Source organism: Chiroxiphia lanceolata, chromosome 3 (genome assembly GCF_009829145.1).
Source record: "Chiroxiphia lanceolata isolate bChiLan1 chromosome 3, bChiLan1.pri, whole genome shotgun sequence".
Taxonomy (NCBI): Eukaryota; Metazoa; Chordata; class Aves; order Passeriformes; family Pipridae; genus Chiroxiphia; species Chiroxiphia lanceolata.
In genome coordinates this window covers 84,821,415-84,839,540 of record NC_045639.1, presented here as the reverse complement: position 1 = coordinate 84,839,540, position 18,126 = coordinate 84,821,415, and the positions used below count along the sequence as shown (strand labels likewise).

At 35.7% G+C, this 18,126-nt stretch overlaps 1 protein-coding gene across 3 annotated transcripts in view; it reads left to right on the top strand.

The window, feature by feature from the left end:
- The window catches only part of SENP6 (SUMO specific peptidase 6), a 72,462-nt gene that overhangs the window by 32,051 nt on the left and 22,285 nt on the right, over positions 1–18,126 (top strand). For 2 of the 3 annotated variants that reach the window (XM_032681266.1, XM_032681268.1), the window contains exons 6-11: positions 4,100–4,120; positions 8,649–8,719; positions 10,914–11,053; positions 13,375–13,765; positions 14,613–14,845; positions 17,286–17,456. In XM_032681266.1, coding sequence (XP_032537157.1) covers positions 4,100–4,120; positions 8,649–8,719; positions 10,914–11,053; positions 13,375–13,765; positions 14,613–14,845; positions 17,286–17,456 — 1,027 coding nt within the window. The remainder of the gene's footprint in view (positions 1–4,099; positions 4,121–8,648; positions 8,720–10,913; positions 11,054–13,374; positions 13,766–14,612; positions 14,846–17,285; positions 17,457–18,126) is intronic. The other variant, XM_032681267.1, reaches the window with a different exon arrangement.

The window sequence follows — 18,126 nt, the reverse complement described above, 5'->3', positions numbered from 1 at the left end:
AGGCTGCAGTAGGGTCTCCCTGGAGCCTTCACTTCTCAGGCTGAACAACCTCAACTCTGTCAGTGTTTCCTTATGTGAGAGTTGCCGTCTTGTCCAGTCCTTGAAGACTTAGACCACTGTTGCCTCCTTCCATTTCAAACAGTACGGTAGTCTGTATATGTTATATAGCATGGACATTTCCAACCCCTTAGTAATAGCAGATGCAGTAGTAGGTATCTCTCTTCTCTTTGTATTTCTCTCATTTCTTTCAATCATTGGGATGACTTAGTCATCTGGGATGACTAAGAAGGATTGGCAGAGTTTTTGCCATGAATTTAACTGAAAGATGAGGTTTATGTTGTCAGTGTGGTTTAGGCTGAACCAGCTGTGCTCTTTTTTGCATGAAGTCTTTTTTAGAATATTATCTAGTTTCCATTGAGTAAAGTATGGCACATCTTTAAGCATACATGCCCTTACCTTTCTGGTGGGGTTTGTTTGTTTGTGCTTGTGCTTGCTTTTGTTTGGTGGGGGGGGTTGTTTGTTTGGATTTTTTTGTAATTCTGAGGGATAAAATCTTGATCTTCAGTGCTAATTAAAATGATCTGAAGTAAGCATAATCACGCAAGACTGCTTTGAATGTTGACCTTGATAATACTGGTGTATTTGATTAAACTTTGTTGAGATGGTTCTTGGAAACAGCCAGTCAAGATGAGTGCCATAGGTTTCTTCAGCCTGCTCCAGAGATTCTTAATCTTCAGGGGATATTAGACTTGCCTGATTGCCTTCCTTGCCTATGGGACTTGCTTCTTTTTAAACCTACAGTGTAATGTGAAGAAGAAAAGGGTAGTGACTTGGTACGTGTGACATGCAGAAAGCAAGCTAATGCATAATATGAGAAGTCAAGCAATGTTTTGCTGAAGCCAGAGTGACTGGTGGGGGGGTGGGGAGAGGCTAACCCTTGTTTCTTGCTTGTAGCTGCTTATTGCTTAGATGTGGTTTAGACTGCTCCTTGCCATCTGCAAGAGTTGTTAAGAACCGGTAGGAAAGGTTATGCTAAAGACTTGCCAAAAAAGGCAGAAGATGAAAGGGGGAGGGAGCCTTGGGGCAAAGTAGGCGGTCCAGAGAGAATGTGAGTCCCTGAGTACCCAGCCAGTGGGAAAGGGGACAGGTACTACCCCTGGCCTGGGGAGGAGATAAAAGGTTGCCCATTTTAGTGTGTGGATGTGTCCCTGGAGAGAGATGCTGGGCACAGCTGACTAATTTAGTAAGGTAGTTTTGCTTTGTCCCCTCTCAAATTTATCAAGAAGTATTTCTCACAATAACATAGGCTGAGTACTGGGTGAAGTAATTGGATAGTAGTCATCTTCTGTGTTTCTAGTATGTTTTCTTTTAGGATTGTTATTGTAATTCACTTATATTAGCAACAGAAAATTAACTCTTATGCTAGGCACATTTTGGAGTTTTAAAGGCAAGAAATTGTCAAAACAATCCCATATGAAATGTGTAATATTTTTTTGTCATGTATTTTTTGTTGTGTAGGAGTTTTTTTATCCTTTTTTGCTAGTCTTTACTGACATTAGGCATTAATTGAATTTAAAAATAAATGCCGTGATGGTGATTCCTTAAAAATGACTATATGCGGAAAATAAACCAAGAATAAAATTATAGGTATATATTGAGACAGAAAAGCTCATAGCACGGAAATTGTGTCACCTGTAAATTAGCGTAGAAAAAAAAAACCACAACACCTTAGAGCTCAGAGTTGGGTTCCTTGTTTGCATTTGTGGAATTGTGTTATGGTGTGGTGATCACTAACAATATGGAGAAAATAATTTTATCTAACCTAATCTATTGTACATAAATTTATGGTAGATTTCTGAAAGGATAACAAAAAATAAAAACATGATTAGATTAGTTCTGAGCAGTTTGCGTCTCTGGCACTGATGTTACAGATTCTGTTATTTATACTGGGTTTTTTGAGTGCGGATAGTATCACATGGGGCAAGCTAATTATGCAACTTGGTTGTAATCTCTGTCAAGTTGAATTTGAAGTTTGTGATTTGTACTGTATTTCTTACCTCTTTCTGCAAGTTTTTTGCATGTGCATGTTAACTTAAAGTCTGGCTGAGTATCGGCTGCACTCATATTTAAAATAAAGTTTCTAGTGCAACAAAATTGATATTTCAAAGTAATATTATGATGAATATTATTCATGGTTTTTCCAGTGGAATCTGGGGATTAAATTAAAATTTGTCACTTTTGATACAACGGATTTTCAGATATAGCTTGGCCTGGTGTTGTAGTTAGTTCAAACTATTTTGCTTCATTTAATAGATACATAGTTTTGTCTTGTGCTATTGACTGACTGTTCTGTAAAACTTGGCACTGAAATAGCAAGTATGTACAGCATGTGTAACAAATTTTATGCATGAGCTGCATGAAGCAATTGGTAGGGACACTGATCATTATAATTCCCGTATCTGTCCGAGGTTCTAATTTCATAATCTTTGTGATATGTAAAAAGGAGAATTCATTTAAATCTATTATATTAATAAGGGATTTTGAGGCATCTAATATAATGACAGTGTACAGTATAAGGGATTCTAGAATTTTTTTCCTATCTTTAAGTTTCCCTAGTATTAAGTATGTGTTCCTTCAGAGTGAGATTCTTTACAACACCTATAAAGAGGTAATCCAAATTTCGTCTTAACTGTGCCAAGGATACAAAGATAGTGGATATGGCTCCATGCAGACATGGTTTGAATCTGACTGGATTTAAAAACTGAGATGTGGCCTGCACAAAAGCAGTGTTTATTGTTTGTGAAGGCTAGATCCTGTTAGAAGCAATTTTTCCCCACCTTCACACATCATTGGCTGATTACCTGCACCCCACTCTAAGTTGCTGTGGTCACATTCAGTTCTGAAGTCCTTTTACTCTCTTCCCAGAGCACTATGGAGATGGAATGTGTTTTCATACTGCATTCTGTAGGATTATCATGACCACGTTCTTACCTGCCTTACTTCCGCTCCTGCCGTTTTCTGAGTAACAAGAGAATTAAAGTTTGCTCTTTTCTTGTGTTTTGTTTGTGAAAAGAAAAGGAGCATGAGATTTTATTACTCTGTAATAATAGTATTCTGTTTAGTGTGACTGAAGTAAAACAGGAAACAATTTGAATTCGTTCTGTTTTAGAACACTGTTAGTGTAATGCATATGTGACAGAAGGTCATTAGGCTTTTGATGGTTGGGAGGAACAGTCACGTTGATTAAAAGCTTGCAGCATTCCACATTGCAAATTTTGAAGACAGGAGACATAAAGATGCTATTTTCAGGTTGTCTGAATGCTATGCTTAGTTAGATCTATTTTTATATCAGTCTTGGTATACAGAGGACTAGAGTTGTGAGCATCAGCTACATTCCATTTTATGTTAACTTACGTTAAAGGAGATGCTTGTGAAACTATTTCCTAAATATTTTGTAAGACTTTTTTTTTAGCCCAAACCTCAGAAAGAGGTTTCTGTCTATTTTTCTCTAGCTTTTGCATGTGGTTTCTTAAATATTTAAAGACTATTTTCTGAAACCTTTTTCTCAATTAAACACTTTAAATATTTTTTTTTAAATGGTTAGAAACAAGTTCTTACATAATTCTTTTTAATCCTTTGTATGGCAGTTGGGGATTGTTTTAATGGTTGACCTCTGTCTTTGAGGTCTTTGGCCTCTGTCTTTGAGGTCTTTTCCAACCTTAATGATTCTGTGATTGGAAATGAGGCATGATCTTAACTCACATATTAGGATTCTGTCTTACCATCTTCTACATTGAAGTGAATTGACATGACCAGGTTAAGATCAGAATTAATTGAATTTTACACACTGAAAAAGACTCAAGTCAATGTATTATTTAGACCACTGACTGTTACTGTCTTTGAAGTAACATTTTTGCGTTTCTAATTAGTCTAACAAAAATGTGATAAAAAATTATAGTGCTTGTTTGAAAACTAGTCCAGTGAATGCAAGAGACAATGAAACAGTTATAGCTTATGTTTAATAACCTTTGCATTTAGTGATGTACAACACATATGGGGCTTTGCATCTTATGTGTTTTTTTCTTTTTTCATATTTAAGCAATCTGGACCGAAAGGAAAGGTAAGCTTACTGTTGATCAAATGAGCATGGCAATGAGCATTAAGTAAATTAACTGATTGAGTGCTGTAGCAATGCTAGTTAAAGAATATTTAATCCAGGAAATCATATCTGCTTATGTGTGATGGGGGTTGGTTGTGTTTTGCTCTGTTTTTGTGGTTCATTTACGCTCTTTGACTGAAAAAGGACTTTTACATTCATCTCTAAATAACGCTGTGTTAATGTGAACTTTAGGTGCGTTTCCACTGGAACTTTATCTCTCTATTCATATAACCAATGTCAAATTAGATAAGCATTCTGCTAATTCTTTTTGTAAAGCAGCAAACTTTGTGTAATAGAATGATTCTGAAGCAGATTTTAGTAGGTTGTTTAACAACTTTCACTCTCATCTCAGCTTGGTTTGAATAGCATTAAAGATTTTTGTTGCATTACTGTGTACATTTTGTTCATGAAGTATATATGTTAAAACAATTAACAGAAAATGTATAGCAAAAGCAGACACACTGGTTTTGGATTGCTCATTTCAGGCTCATTTCTCACTTGTTTTGCATCTGGTTTACTGCTGTTAATATTTTGTTAGCAGTATGAAATACCATACAATTGTTTTTCTTCATACATAGTTTATAATTGTATGTTAGTGGAAAGGTTTTGTGGATAGTAAGGAATTCATTGAGTTTTTATAAATATCTTCTCTATGTAGGTGATTTTTGGCAGTATGAACTTGATACCAGGTTGATTTGTTTAAAAAGTGTATATAATGTTTAACCATTAATGATAAAAATAACACAGTTCTTTGTGAATTCAGGATTTTCCAAATTTACTTCAAATTCAGTAATAAAATCAAGCCTTTCTGGTTTACTGCCTTTTGTTACTTCTTAAAAGAACTATCAAACTCACCAGCCAGTTAGTGTCACTGAATGGCATAGAAGACACAGGTTGTATTCCATGCTGGTGTGATCTTAATTTTCTCATGGGGATACCTGCTATTTCTTAACCCAATACTACTGGATGCATTCTTTTTTTCTTTCCCTGTTTTTTGTTGCTGTCTAGCAGGGGAAGATGTAGGCAGGAGCTGCTAAATATAGTTTTCAACGTTACTTTCATGATAAGTACAACTGCAACTCCTGACTTTCTGGGCCAGATGGGGTTACTGACCTGTGTACTAAAAACCCTGTTCCCAGTGCTGCTCCTTCTCTTTTCAGCTTTTGACTTTTTCACTCTGTTTTTCCTATAAGACATGCTGAAGGTAAATCTTACCTCAGCAGCTTGGTGCTTCAGTCTTACCATGCTTTACTCTTCTTTTGTGTAATGATGTAAAAACCAACAGCCTGCCTGCAGTGGTGTATCTCCAAATAGTAGCATACAGAAGCAGAGGAAAGGTTGAACAAGGTGGCCTCTCAAAGAGGCAGGCTGCACATTAAACACAGCTCTTGTGTAAGCCTACACCTCAACAAAGTTAGGAGTTGGTGCAAGCTTTTTGATGTGGTGTGCCAAATTGTGGGTGGCACTGTCTCCTAAATTCCCAGATCCAGCTGTTTCTTCATGTTTATTTCTTTCTGGCATAGCCAGAAATTGTGGTTCTGCCCTTTCCCCTGCCCCCTTTTTTTGTTTTTTGTTTTTCTAGAGAAGAAATGAAGTGAAAATGTCAATTTGGCTAGGGTGTGTTACGGAGGTCTGTCTAGCAGTCCAACGTGAAGATATTAAGGTCCAATTCCACCAGTAAAGGAATATGGCAGTAATCATTAATGTTTGCTTAAAATACAAAATCAGCGACACCATTCTGTCTGGGCAAAACATGCTTGGTCAAGAATGCTCTAGGACTTAGCTGTTAAGATATGTCAAAAGTTCATGACTGCACAATCCAGACTGCCTCAGTATTCGGTCATGTCCATTGCAGAAAAAGCCGGATCTTTCTTGGTACCATGATTAATGTTTTGTGTTTGATGCTTTACTACTTCTGGAGATTGCTTTTATCAAATACTGGTCTACTTCCCTTGTACTTAAAGGTATTAAAAGTGCTTATAATGGACGAGATAAATGAGATGTCTAAAATTGTTTAACCTCTTAGAATGGAGCCTTGTTCTTCAAGCAAAATCTGAATCTCATAAATATTTTTAGGAAATGTAACAGGGAAAAAAAAATTATATTTTAAGTATTTGCTAGGATGGTAGGAACAGCAATCAATATTGTATTTCTTGGGGTGTTTAACTGTTAGAGACAGTATGTAGGTAGTCTTGCATCTTGATCTGTTCAGGTGTTTGATCTCTCAGTTACTCCTGTTGAAATGGAAGACTTAGTTTTGGTTAGGGTTTAACAACATGTTAATTGAGCATGTGTCATGTTCAGTTTAAAAGACCACCATAGTTTTCATTCTGTTTCTGCACTGACATGCAATTAAATGGCTCAATGTACTGAGTGCTTTACTGGAGAAGGTATTAATGGATCTGCAAGCGTTCAGATGGCAATAAACATTGTGTTGAGAGGGGCACCTTAGTGCTGTAATCTGTAAAAACTTCGTGGTGGTGGGCTCTGCCTTCCTGTTTGTGTGTGGGGTTTTCAGGAAAGGAAACTAGTAGGAGGCACTTAGTGTTTCTGCCTTCTTGTGGGAGGGCTGTCACTGTCTCCAAGAAAGCATTTTTTTTTCAGATGAAATATGAAATTAAGTAGTGTTTGAAATCATCTTCACTTTTCTTTCTAATTCAAAGCAACTTCAAGCCTGACCTTGAATTGCTAACAATGCTAAACTTTGCTGGGAAGCCTCAGTTGATTTGGAGCTGGTTTTTGTGAGTTAGGTTTGGGTGCCACTCCTTCATTGTGAGCATATGAGTAACAATTCTGTATTGTAGGAGAAAAAAGATACACATTTTTTGCTAGCTCTTCTGTATTCTTGCAAGTGTTTGGCCATTGAATAGGTATGAATATGAGTCTATGCTGCTAACATAAAATTCAGATGGGATAGATAATGCTACTGTATTCTGATTTATTGTAAAAGAATTATTTAGCCGTTTATGGTAAATAATGAATTTATCATCTTTAAAAGACAAATATATATTGCATGTTAAAAATGTAATACAATCTTGTTTGATTCTTAGAAGAAAAATTGTAAACTAGAAATGTCCAGAGACTTTGAATTGTTGACTACATTTTAAAAGAAATTTTAGTATTCTAAATCTGCCGTATCGTTTGCGCTTTATTGTTTGCTTTCAATTAAATGACAAATAGTTTCAATATTGTTTCTGTTAAATATAATTTCAGTGTTAGAAAATAATTTTTCTAAGAGTGGTTATGTTCAAAACAAGACGTTATGAAATACTACTGAAAGGTAATTATGACTTGTCAGACAAAAGCTGTTAGTTAATAATAAAATATGTGAAGACCCTGAGAAATATTACCTAGAAATGCAGAAAATTCAAAGTTTTTATAATATGATGCATTAGGAAATGCTGTCCTGGAAGAAATAAAGTCTTATTTTATTAGTGCTGAAGTCTATATCAGCCACAGCCAAATTTTTTTCAGATGGGTCCTCAAAATTAAGCTGTTAGTTGGTGGTGTTACTGCCTACAGCTGTGTGCTTCACCCCTTTGCTGTTGGTTGTAATCAGAGGTAGCAGGATGGGATGTGTGTGGCCTATTTGCAGCCCATTGCTTAACTTGCAAATAAAACCAGTTTCTGCTGACGTTGTTGGCAAGGCTTCCTGTGTTTCAGGTGCATGCCATCTTCTGTTATGACAGGAACAGTAACCTACAGCTTCAGGGCAGAGGAAGCACTGACAAAGAAAAGTACCACAAACAGTAACCGAGATGCAGTGAACTTCAGGAATCTTAATTTGGTAGTAGCATAGTTTGATGCATGTGTATGTAAACTGAAAATATCTTTCAGGAAACTTAAACAAATCTTACTATAATACCTTATATTGCATTAATTTGCACAAAAAATATGTGATATCTTTATTATGCAAATTACACCAACAGAAGTTTTATTATCCAGTAATTTGTCTAAATTAATTACAATATTTTAAAAACAAATATATAGGAACTATGTTTTATCCTGTGTTGTTCTTTCTGGTTTCTGGCCAGAACAGTTTTTGATGTCAGATCTCTTCCCTCTGTTTTGCATCTTCTTTTCCTGTTTTTTAAGTTGTGGAACTTGTGGAATCTACTTTAATATTAAAATAATATTTGTTTCTATTCTTGGCTTTTAAAAGTATCTGTCTTGTATTTCTTGAATGACGAGGGGTGGGGGAAGATGCAGGCTTCAGTATTTAGAGACTTGGGTCTGCAAGTGAGAAACCCCTGAACTATTGATTATTGTCAGAAGAGATTTAGATTAGAAACACTTCCAAGACATTTACTGTGGCTGTTCCTAGCATTCTGGCAATACTTTTTTAAGTGTACAAATAGTATGTAATAGGAGAAGTTACTTATTCAGAGCTTTCAGATACATTTCAGGTTTATTTTGTTCATGTATAATTGTGACTAAATTATAATGGTGTCTGTCGAAAGAACAACCATACATCTAATTAATTTTCCAGAAAAGAATACCCACCTCAGCTTCAGAAAGTAGAGGCAGACCACATTAGATTACCACGGTCACAAGGAGTGGGTAAGTTATCTTTAGAGTTCTCATTTCTTTTAAGCAGAATAATTTTTTGAATATGGGGGTGTTGCCAAATCTTACATAACCTTTAGTGTGTGTGTGTGTGTGTATATATATTTATTGCCTTACATCATGTTATTCTAGCTTTATATAAGTTTGTGCATGAAGTGAGCATTTTGCCCTTTTTGACAGATTTCTGTAACCAGTTCAGTCTTGTAATAAGTAATTTTAAATTAGGCTTCAGTTACTTTAAAAACAAGAGAAATAAGGGAAAATTTATAGAGTCACAGAATTGGACATGGAACAGATCTCTGGAGATCATCCAGTCTGAGCCCAGGCCTCCAGCTTGTTTGTGAATTATTGATGAGGAACTTTTGCAGTAGTGTTAGTATGAGAACAGTAGGACATGGTAACCAACAAACACTTGGTATATTGATACACTGAAGGAGTTAATAGAAGAGCAGCATCAGCACTGCTCTGTACCTCAGCTGAAACAGTCTTATATTGTTGTTAGGGAAAATTGATGGAGGTGAAATAGAGAAAATGTAGTTTGCCTTGAGGTGTGGAAATTGTGAAACTGGAAAAGAAAATTCACTTTTGTGTTTTGTTAAGCTTTGTTAGTACAGATACACTCTGTAAACCTGCTATTCAGCTGCATAGCCATCTCCACTGGCAAGTTGTTTTGCTGTGCCATTTTAGGTTAAATGTTAAGTAGAATTTCAGCAGTACTACTCAAAAGTAAGTTAACTTAGGAAAAAACCCCACCTTTTATTGTTTCTTTTTTGAAAACAAGGTATTCTTTAGTTTTGAGATGTGGTCTGATAGTAGGATATTTGTGAAATCATCAGTATGTATACTGAAAAAGTATTCATAGCTTTTGAAAAAAAGACAGTGTTAAAAAAAGTTCCAATATGGAGACTGCAATTAAACTAGGGAATATAAGTAGCACTTTTACCTTAAATCTAATTGAGGCACTCTTGTACAACATATTCCCCTTCTTAAAATGCGCAGGGTGAGATTTTAATTCATGGGGTTTTGTGTTCCTATACTCTTACAGTATTGAAATGAATGCCCCAGTATAAAACACTGTAATTCACTGTACTGCTGTGTCTTGTGTTGAAGGAGTAAATCTGAAAGAGAAAATCTGCTGGTTTATACCTGGCAGTGTGCCCCGGTGGCCAAGATGGCCACTGGCATCTTGGTCTGTATCAAGAATAGTGTGGACAGCAGAACTGGAAAAGTGATGGCTCGGCACTACTGAGACTGCACCTCGAGTACTGTGTCCATTTCTGGGTCCCTCACTTTAAAAAGGATGTTGGGATGCTGGAGTGTGTCCGGAAAGGACAATGAAGCTGGTGAAGGGAGCACAAGTCATATGAGGAGCAGCTAAGGGAGCTGGGGGTGTCTAGTCTGGAGAAAAAGAGGCTCAGGGGAGACCTTATTCCTCTCAACAACTACCTGAAAGAATGCTGTAGCCAGGTGGGGGGCAGTCTCTTCTGCCATGTCTCAGGTGAAAGGAAAAGATGTAAAGGCCTTATGTTATGCCAGGGAAGGTTCAGATTAGATACTTGAAAAAATCTTTTCACTGAAAGAATGGTTAGGCCTTGGAATAAATTGCCCATGGAGGTGGCAGTCACAGTCTCTGGAAATGTTCAAGAGATGTCTGGATGTGGCACATGGGGATATGGTTAAGGGGTGATTATGGTGGTGCCAGGTTGATAGTTAGACTAGATGATCTTGAAAGTCTCTTCCAACCTTGATGATTCTGTGAAATTGTAATTACACAGAACATTCCCAATTATTCTAAATGCATTCATCAGTAATTCTGTAGTAAAGATTACCAACAGCATAATCTAGCATCCCCTCCTAATTTGGCAGCAGACCTTCCATTTGATCTGCAGTGAAGTTAGTACAGACTTGCAAATCCAAAACCTCCTTCAAAGATATCAAGATACAAATTGTCACTGAGAGACACTGAGGCAGTATTAGTAAAACAACATTTTTGAATTTACTTTGGGGAATTTTTTCTTACTCATACAACAGATCATGAGACACTTGAAGCAGTGTAGTTTGTTGGAAGTTTAAAAAGGTGTTTGTGTTTGGTTCAGGTTAGTGTATGTAAAGAACTAAGTTGATCATAAATATAACAGCGTATGAGTGGGCATGTCATGTTAACATTGTTGCATTTTTTCTCTTCTAGACAGTGGAATGGAAAATACAGAAGACTCAGAATCAGAATGTGAAATAAAGAGAAAAGTACGACAGAAAAGTCACTGCAATTCATATCAATCTGACTTGAGTCAATCTTCTGCTACAAAAAAATGCTTAACTCAGTCAAAGGTGGGTTAGATTTTAAAAACATGTAAAGAGTTAACTTTAAAAATTGATGCATATTTTAAAAGCAGACTTTGAAGGGGTGAAACAAGGTAATGTTTTAAAAATCCTTAGAGTTGGGAGGAAGATTTACACAAATAAAAAAAAGTTACAATGATAGAGATATTTAAATGTTCATATTAATACTAACCATGAAATATTTATATTTTGATTTGAACAGAAAAGAACAAGAATCTGTGATTTAATTGAATGGTTGTTTGATAAACTAGAGACTGATAATTTCATGATTTTCTCTACTCAAAACAGTAAAGTACTGCAAAAATGCAAGTACTTCTTACTAAGTTGCTTGCTTTTTCAGTGAAACTAGCTCTTTTGGGTATGCAAATGGTATTCTCTATGGTCTAGATGCAACCAACCAACATGTTTTTATCAGGAGCTTTTCTGAACATCGGATGTAAGATATTTTTGAAATTCCTCTAAGGCTCTCTATTTTTATCAACTTCACAGGTTACTATGGAAGTTTCATAATGCCCACATACAGGTCACACTGTATGACTATCAAAGAAAACCTTCCTGTAAGGAGATCTTGATTAAAAAAATAAATCACAGATCTATGATTATTGTATATACTTAGCTTGTGCTTGCTCTTGTGTATTAGAAAGTACTCAGACTGTATTTCTTTGTTAGGCGGAAACACTCGGTACTGCCCTTACGCATTTCTATTGCATATTTAGTTAATTAATATGATGTTATTAAAGAAACTGGCTTAAAATTCTTGGTGTGTGGTTGCAGTAGAGGGGTGCCGTTACTCTAACATCCTTCAGGTACAGTTGGTACCTTTTCTTGAATATTTTAATGTCTGACTGAAATTCTTCAATTTGATAAGCAGTAACTTTCTAAGAACTACATCTGGTAACAGCACTGAGGCACAACTGGTTTTCATGTCACTTGGTATCTCTTCCCACCACTCAGGTTTTAAAGGTCTGATATATTTTATACACGGGGGGATTTTTTTGTTTCTCTACAGTATGCGTAGCTTTGTTAAGTTGCAGAAATTTGGTAAAAATAATACTTTGTCATTGTATGACTTCACTCTTTACATTTGGGTTTGAATTGATTCAAGGTTGCACACCTGAGGAACTGTTGGAAGCGTGTTCATGAGTGGGAGTGGGGGCAGTGTAGATTGTGATAACTGTGTTTTGAAACTAGGTTTCAAGAGGTTTTGGTGGGATGTAGGTATTTGTTATCTTCAGTAGGTCACAGTACAGTGGTTAATGCCTTTTGAGTTCAGTGTTCCAGTAGACAATAACATGCACTAAATTTCAGCTCTAGAGGTGTCCTGTGTTCAGTTTGGTACACATTCCGTAGTTTATGTGTTAGTATTGAATCCCTTAGGTTTAGAAGTCCAAGTTCTACACTTGTAATACATAATTAAGTTGGACCTAGTACATGTGAGAAAAACAAAAGATACCTCTGTCTTTGCAGTGATAGGATACACATTTTTCTTTGAGCCCCTGCTTTCTTGTAAGTTTGGGGAACTCCTATTCCTCAAGTCCTGCTTTCTTTTTGGAGATAAAGGACTCGAGCAATGTATTTACTTTTTTTTTTCCCCTCCCTTGAGGAGTGATTTTTCCTGCATGCCTTGCCAGGCTGTTAGAAAATATCTTGGAAAGACAAATGACTTTGACCTAAGAGGTTTCTTTGAGTCCTCTTTGGCACTGCTCTGTGGATCCTTAGGTTATTTCACAACAAAACTCTTTTTACAGAAATTATACAGCTGGATGATCTTGCTGATGGATAGATGTATCTGAACAGTGTGTTACTTAAGGGAAAAAAAGGCAAGAAGGAAAATCTGAATTGTCCAACATTAATCACTTTTTCCAAAATTGCCACAAATTATGTTTGTTCCTGGTAGAATATTTTTCATTTTCTTAAAAGAAAAAAAAAATCAAACCGTATTTTAATGTTTACTTTCTCTGCTTACTGTAATTGCTAACATAGCGGTGTCAGTCTCCTCTGGATATTATGAAGAACTTCTTCACCGAAAGGGTTTTCAGATATTAGAAGAGACTGCCCAGGGATGTGGTTGAGTCACCATCCCTGGAGGTATTTAAAAGATAAGTCGATGTGGCACCTGGGGATATAGTTTAGTGGTGACTTGTCAGTGCTGGGTTTATGGTTGGGCTTCACGATATTAAAGGTCTTTTCCAACCTAAACGATTCTGTGATTCATTCTGAACAGAAATTAAGTGCAAGATTTGTTAATGGTATGTTTCTGCTTACAATTACTGATCGTGTGTGTGTTTCTCCTTTACCTTTTGGAACAGATTGATTATTCTACTGATTGCCCAAATTGTGGGAGGGCAAATGAAAATCAGACCAAATGCCGACATTGTGAAAGTGCTTCTCTAAAGGATTTGCAAAAAGTCTCCAGACAAACTGTGACATTAAGTGAATCTGTGGGACCTTTATCACGTTCTTCAATACATCAGAATTCAGCAGGGCAAAAATCTTCAGGTACAGGGTTCAGCACAAAGAAGTTTTATAGTTCTGCTGTTGGAAAAGGTCCAGCAGATATTCTACTGAGTAATGAAGTTGTAGGACATTCTATGTTAAGGCACAATGGAAAAGTTGGTCTTATAACTGGGACAAAAAATCCTAAAATTACAGGAAGCTTAAGACAGAGAAGTACAAGACCATCTGAATTAAATGATCCAAGTAAGTACTTTTTTATGACTACAGCCCTAAGCTGGAAACCCAAAATATAGTATAATGAAGGAACTGTTTGTGCAGGTTTACATTACTGATGTTGCATGGAATTTTTTTGTGTATATGTTCTTGGGGAAGGGGGACAGAACTTTTAATAATTTCCTTTTTATATGCAGAGGTCCTCTCCAAGGAAGATGAAGATTGAGGAAAGCAAAAATTATTTTGTTAATCTTTTTCTTATTTGTTTGAAAAAGACTTACACTTTATAGTTTTTAGAAAAAGCATTCTTTGCAGATTTCCATTATTCATTCTCCCAAAGGGAAGGCAGTATTTTATTTCTATTTAATAATTTCTCCCTTTTCTTTTGAACTACACATCTATTTAAATTTCACAGTTTGTAAAATGTTAATTTTTGTGCTTTCTCTATGTAAATTCAATTTATAAACAGGAAGGATGGAATAGGAGGAATTATGTTTCTGGTTCTGTGCTTATTTTATTAGACCACGTTGTTCTACTGATTTGAATGATTTCAGTCATAATTTCTCTTGTTGGTTTTTAAGTTGCATTATTTACTGTCAATTCTTGATTGAACCAAGGAAAGTATGGCTTCACGTCTAGAGGTGGATTAATGATACCCATTTTTTGTAGAGTTAGTTGTGAGAAATGAAAAACGAGGGAGAGAGCACCTGCAAGCAGATTCCAAATAAACATTAATAAAAGCATAATATAATGATACATGTGGACTTTTTTGGCACTGCAGGACAATTATATAAATTACTTTTAAACTATTATTTGAAAAAAAAAATTTCTGTTACAGAAAAATTTAGTGGTTGAGAATTTAATATTTTCTGTTTAGTTGTTTTGTCTAGTGATGATGATGAGGAGGAGAATAGTGGCAGCACTAGGAGAATGGAAAGCATTTCACCTCGTCCTGCAGATTCAGCCCGCTCCTCCCCAGCTCCTTCTACAGGAAAGGTGGAAGCAGCATTAAAGGAGAACAGTTGTGGAATAGAACAGAGGATAGGTAGTATAACAACAGATACAGAAATTGCAGTCACACTACCAAGAAAAGCAAGAATGAAAGATCAGGTACTATTTAATGCTTTGTTTAAAGAAAACAAAAATCAAATAATAAACGGAATATGTAAAGGCTTGTTTCGCATTGTCAGATTTTGACTATATTTGATTGTTTTTCTTATTCAGCAGCTAATCAAGTAGTATTTTGGCCTACATAATACTGGAAACATAAGAAAATGCGTTCATTATGTTTTTACAAGGATTCATGATGATTTGAGTTATGCTGTTAACATAAATGCTTCTGTGTTGAATGTTTACTCTTTGAGACTGGGCAGGGATTCTCTATGAAGCTCAAGGGCTTACTTAGTTTGCAGAAGAATGTCAGAACCAGCTGTTGCCTGTTAAGACTTTGGACATACGAAGTTAAACTTGAAAAGGGATACTTGTATCAATAGTGGCCCTTGAAAATTAAAATACTTCGACAGCTGTCCCAACTAATAGCACTTATTTTAGGGGTTTTGTGATGGGAGTTTTGTTTTTTAGTTGAATATTACTGTAAAAATTGCATAAACAAAGACAAAAAAATGTACCATGAGCAGACACCTTAAGTGTGGTCAAAAGGGACAGATTTCCCGCTGTGGTAAAAGCTGTCTCAGTAGTGAGCAATTAAGAGGAATAAATTTCCTGTGACAATTGGTATTGGATTAATAGTGCTGATTAAAACCATTCTTGAGTCACTCGTCCAGTTTCACTATTGTGAGTTTGATTCAACAAGAGTATCTGATCAGATTTCCAGTCCTTTATGTTTTCTGAGTTAGAACACTAAAGAAGCCAACATTCTAGTGCTGTAATTGATGAAACTGTGGATGTTTATAATATAGTGTATAATTAGTCATCACTGTCAATATAAAGCTGTGAACCTCTAAGCCTACAATAAAGCTGTGGGGCTAAAAGATTGGATTATAAAAAGTTCTGAATTAAGTTATTCTAGTGGTATTTGCTGAATTAACTGAAAGCGCTGCGTTGTGAAGGCACTGGTGTCTAAGACTTCTCAAAGTCTCTCAAATGTTTTTCTTTGTATATCCATATGTTCCTGGTCACTAGTCTTTACAAACCAGTTTTAAAACTGGAAATTAACTACATATTTTAGATAAAAGTAGAAAAGAGCTTACATTTGAAAACAAGGGATATAGATCTTTTTTTGGTGAATTTTTCATTGATTCAAGACCAAGAATTGCAGGTATCACAACAGTTTTGCCAGATACGATAGGAAAAGCTTCATTCAGTTGTGTTTCTCTCAAAACATGCATTAATTCTTCACTGAAGGGGCTATTTGAATATAGCACCACTTTGATGTTTGCTGTTTTATTGTGTGTGATGTGTTTTAAGCTTTTAATAATATTTAGCCAGTCCAGTAGACAAAAATGAAAAGCTCTCTTCAACAAGAGTCTTAGGAAAATATTTAATTACAGGGATTTAGATCCCTACCTTCTCCAGTGTATTAAATGAAGCACCCAAAACTATATTTTGAATTATTGCCAAGATGGGACTTGGAAATAATTTTTGAGATTTAGTCTTAATAGAATACTGAATCCTGTAGAATGTTTTTCTGTGGGAGTTTAATTGTATTTTGTAACAAAAAAGAATGCTTGCTCATGGTTAGCTTTTTGAAACGATATAAATACCAAAGAGAAGACTAGTGTACAGAAAATTCAATAAACTAGAGCAATATAAGCAATACAACAAATAAATACATTAATCTGATGGCTATCAGCAGGCTTTATTTCATTTTAATAGGTTTTTTGTAAGATTGTTCTGTTGGTAAACAGGATACTTCATTGAGATTACAGCTTCAGTCAGCATCTAGAGACTTTCTTGAATTGAAGCCAAACTCCACATGGCCTTCTTTCAGTACATAGTCTCCTGACCCTGGAATCTATCCTATAAGCATCTTAGTAGTTCTGTAGAGATGCCTGGAGGAATTCTGATTTGGCTTATTTATATTTCTGGAAGATTCTACTCTGCTAATGTGGTGATGTGTTGTACCTCAAAAATTACTTGGTCACCAAAAGCTTGGATTAACAAAAACTGGAAAAAAATGAAACCACCAACATTGTTGTATTTTTAGGGCATTAGTGTTTTTATCTAAATAAATAAAATATCCTAAAAATAACTTTGCTTTGCCAGGTGCATGGTGTTTCGAAATGACTAAAATTGAATTGGTTTTGGCAATTTTAGAAGCACTATTCATTATTTGAAAATGTTAACAAAATGTCTACAAGTGTCAGCTTTACCTTTTTTTTTCTTCTTGAATGTAGCAATGTTAACATCCTCAGGCTCCCAAAAAGTCTTTTAGTAAATATCTACCTTCTGTATATGAGGTGGAAGCTCTAGCAAGTAATCCTGTTGACCAACAGAAAACTTGCCGAAAATTTAGTCCTTAGTTTTAACAAGCTTGGTTTAGCAATAAAGCTTAGTGAGACATTCTGAAACCTTGAAAATTACTTTTCAGTTTGGGAACATTCTGTCTGACACTCCAGTAAAACGTCGTAAAGTTATTTCTCAAGAGATGGTAACCGAGGCTGTACCTCTAAATTATCAAAATTCCTGTGAAAGTGTCATTCTGAACTGTCGAAGTATACGAATAGGAACGCTACGAAGAATGGTAGTGGAACCTGTGATTGTAAGTAAACTTGTTTATTTGACAGCTCTCCTTTCAGGTTTTCATGGACATTGTTATTTTCATACTTGAGTTTGTCCATAATTCCAGAGGCCATGATTTCCAAAGAAACTCAGATTACTATTGCATACTAACACCTGCAGTCTAGCTCTGGTTTTTAATAGAAACATTGTGCCTGCAAAAGCCTTGAAAATCCTGTTTACTTGGTTGCTGGGGAGTTATGGGTTAGTATGCATTTCTTAAGAAAATTGAAAACAACAGCAACAAAAAATGTGGATATTGATAGGTGGGAGGAAGAAGCATTGTCCTACAGGTGAATTAATTTTGCTTCTGTAGAACAATTTTTTTTTTTTGTTAGCCTTCCAAGTTACGTGGAAGTTTTCAAGGAGACATTGAAGGTTAGTTGTATGCAGTAAGCCAGATAAAACACATACTTCTTGCTGGGGTAACCACAGAAACAGGAGAGAGGTGTTACTTGTTCTTTCCACCTTTCTGCAAAACCCTGTTTTTTTTTTTAATTTGCTTAAATAATGATAGATAACATTCCCTTTTGAAGAAATCCAATTTGTTATGTTTTTCAAGGTATTGTAAATACTTTTGGAAACTGAGTACTTGAGAGAGATCTAAGATTCAACAGTAGGACTGAACAGGACTCTTGAGTAGTAAAGAATGT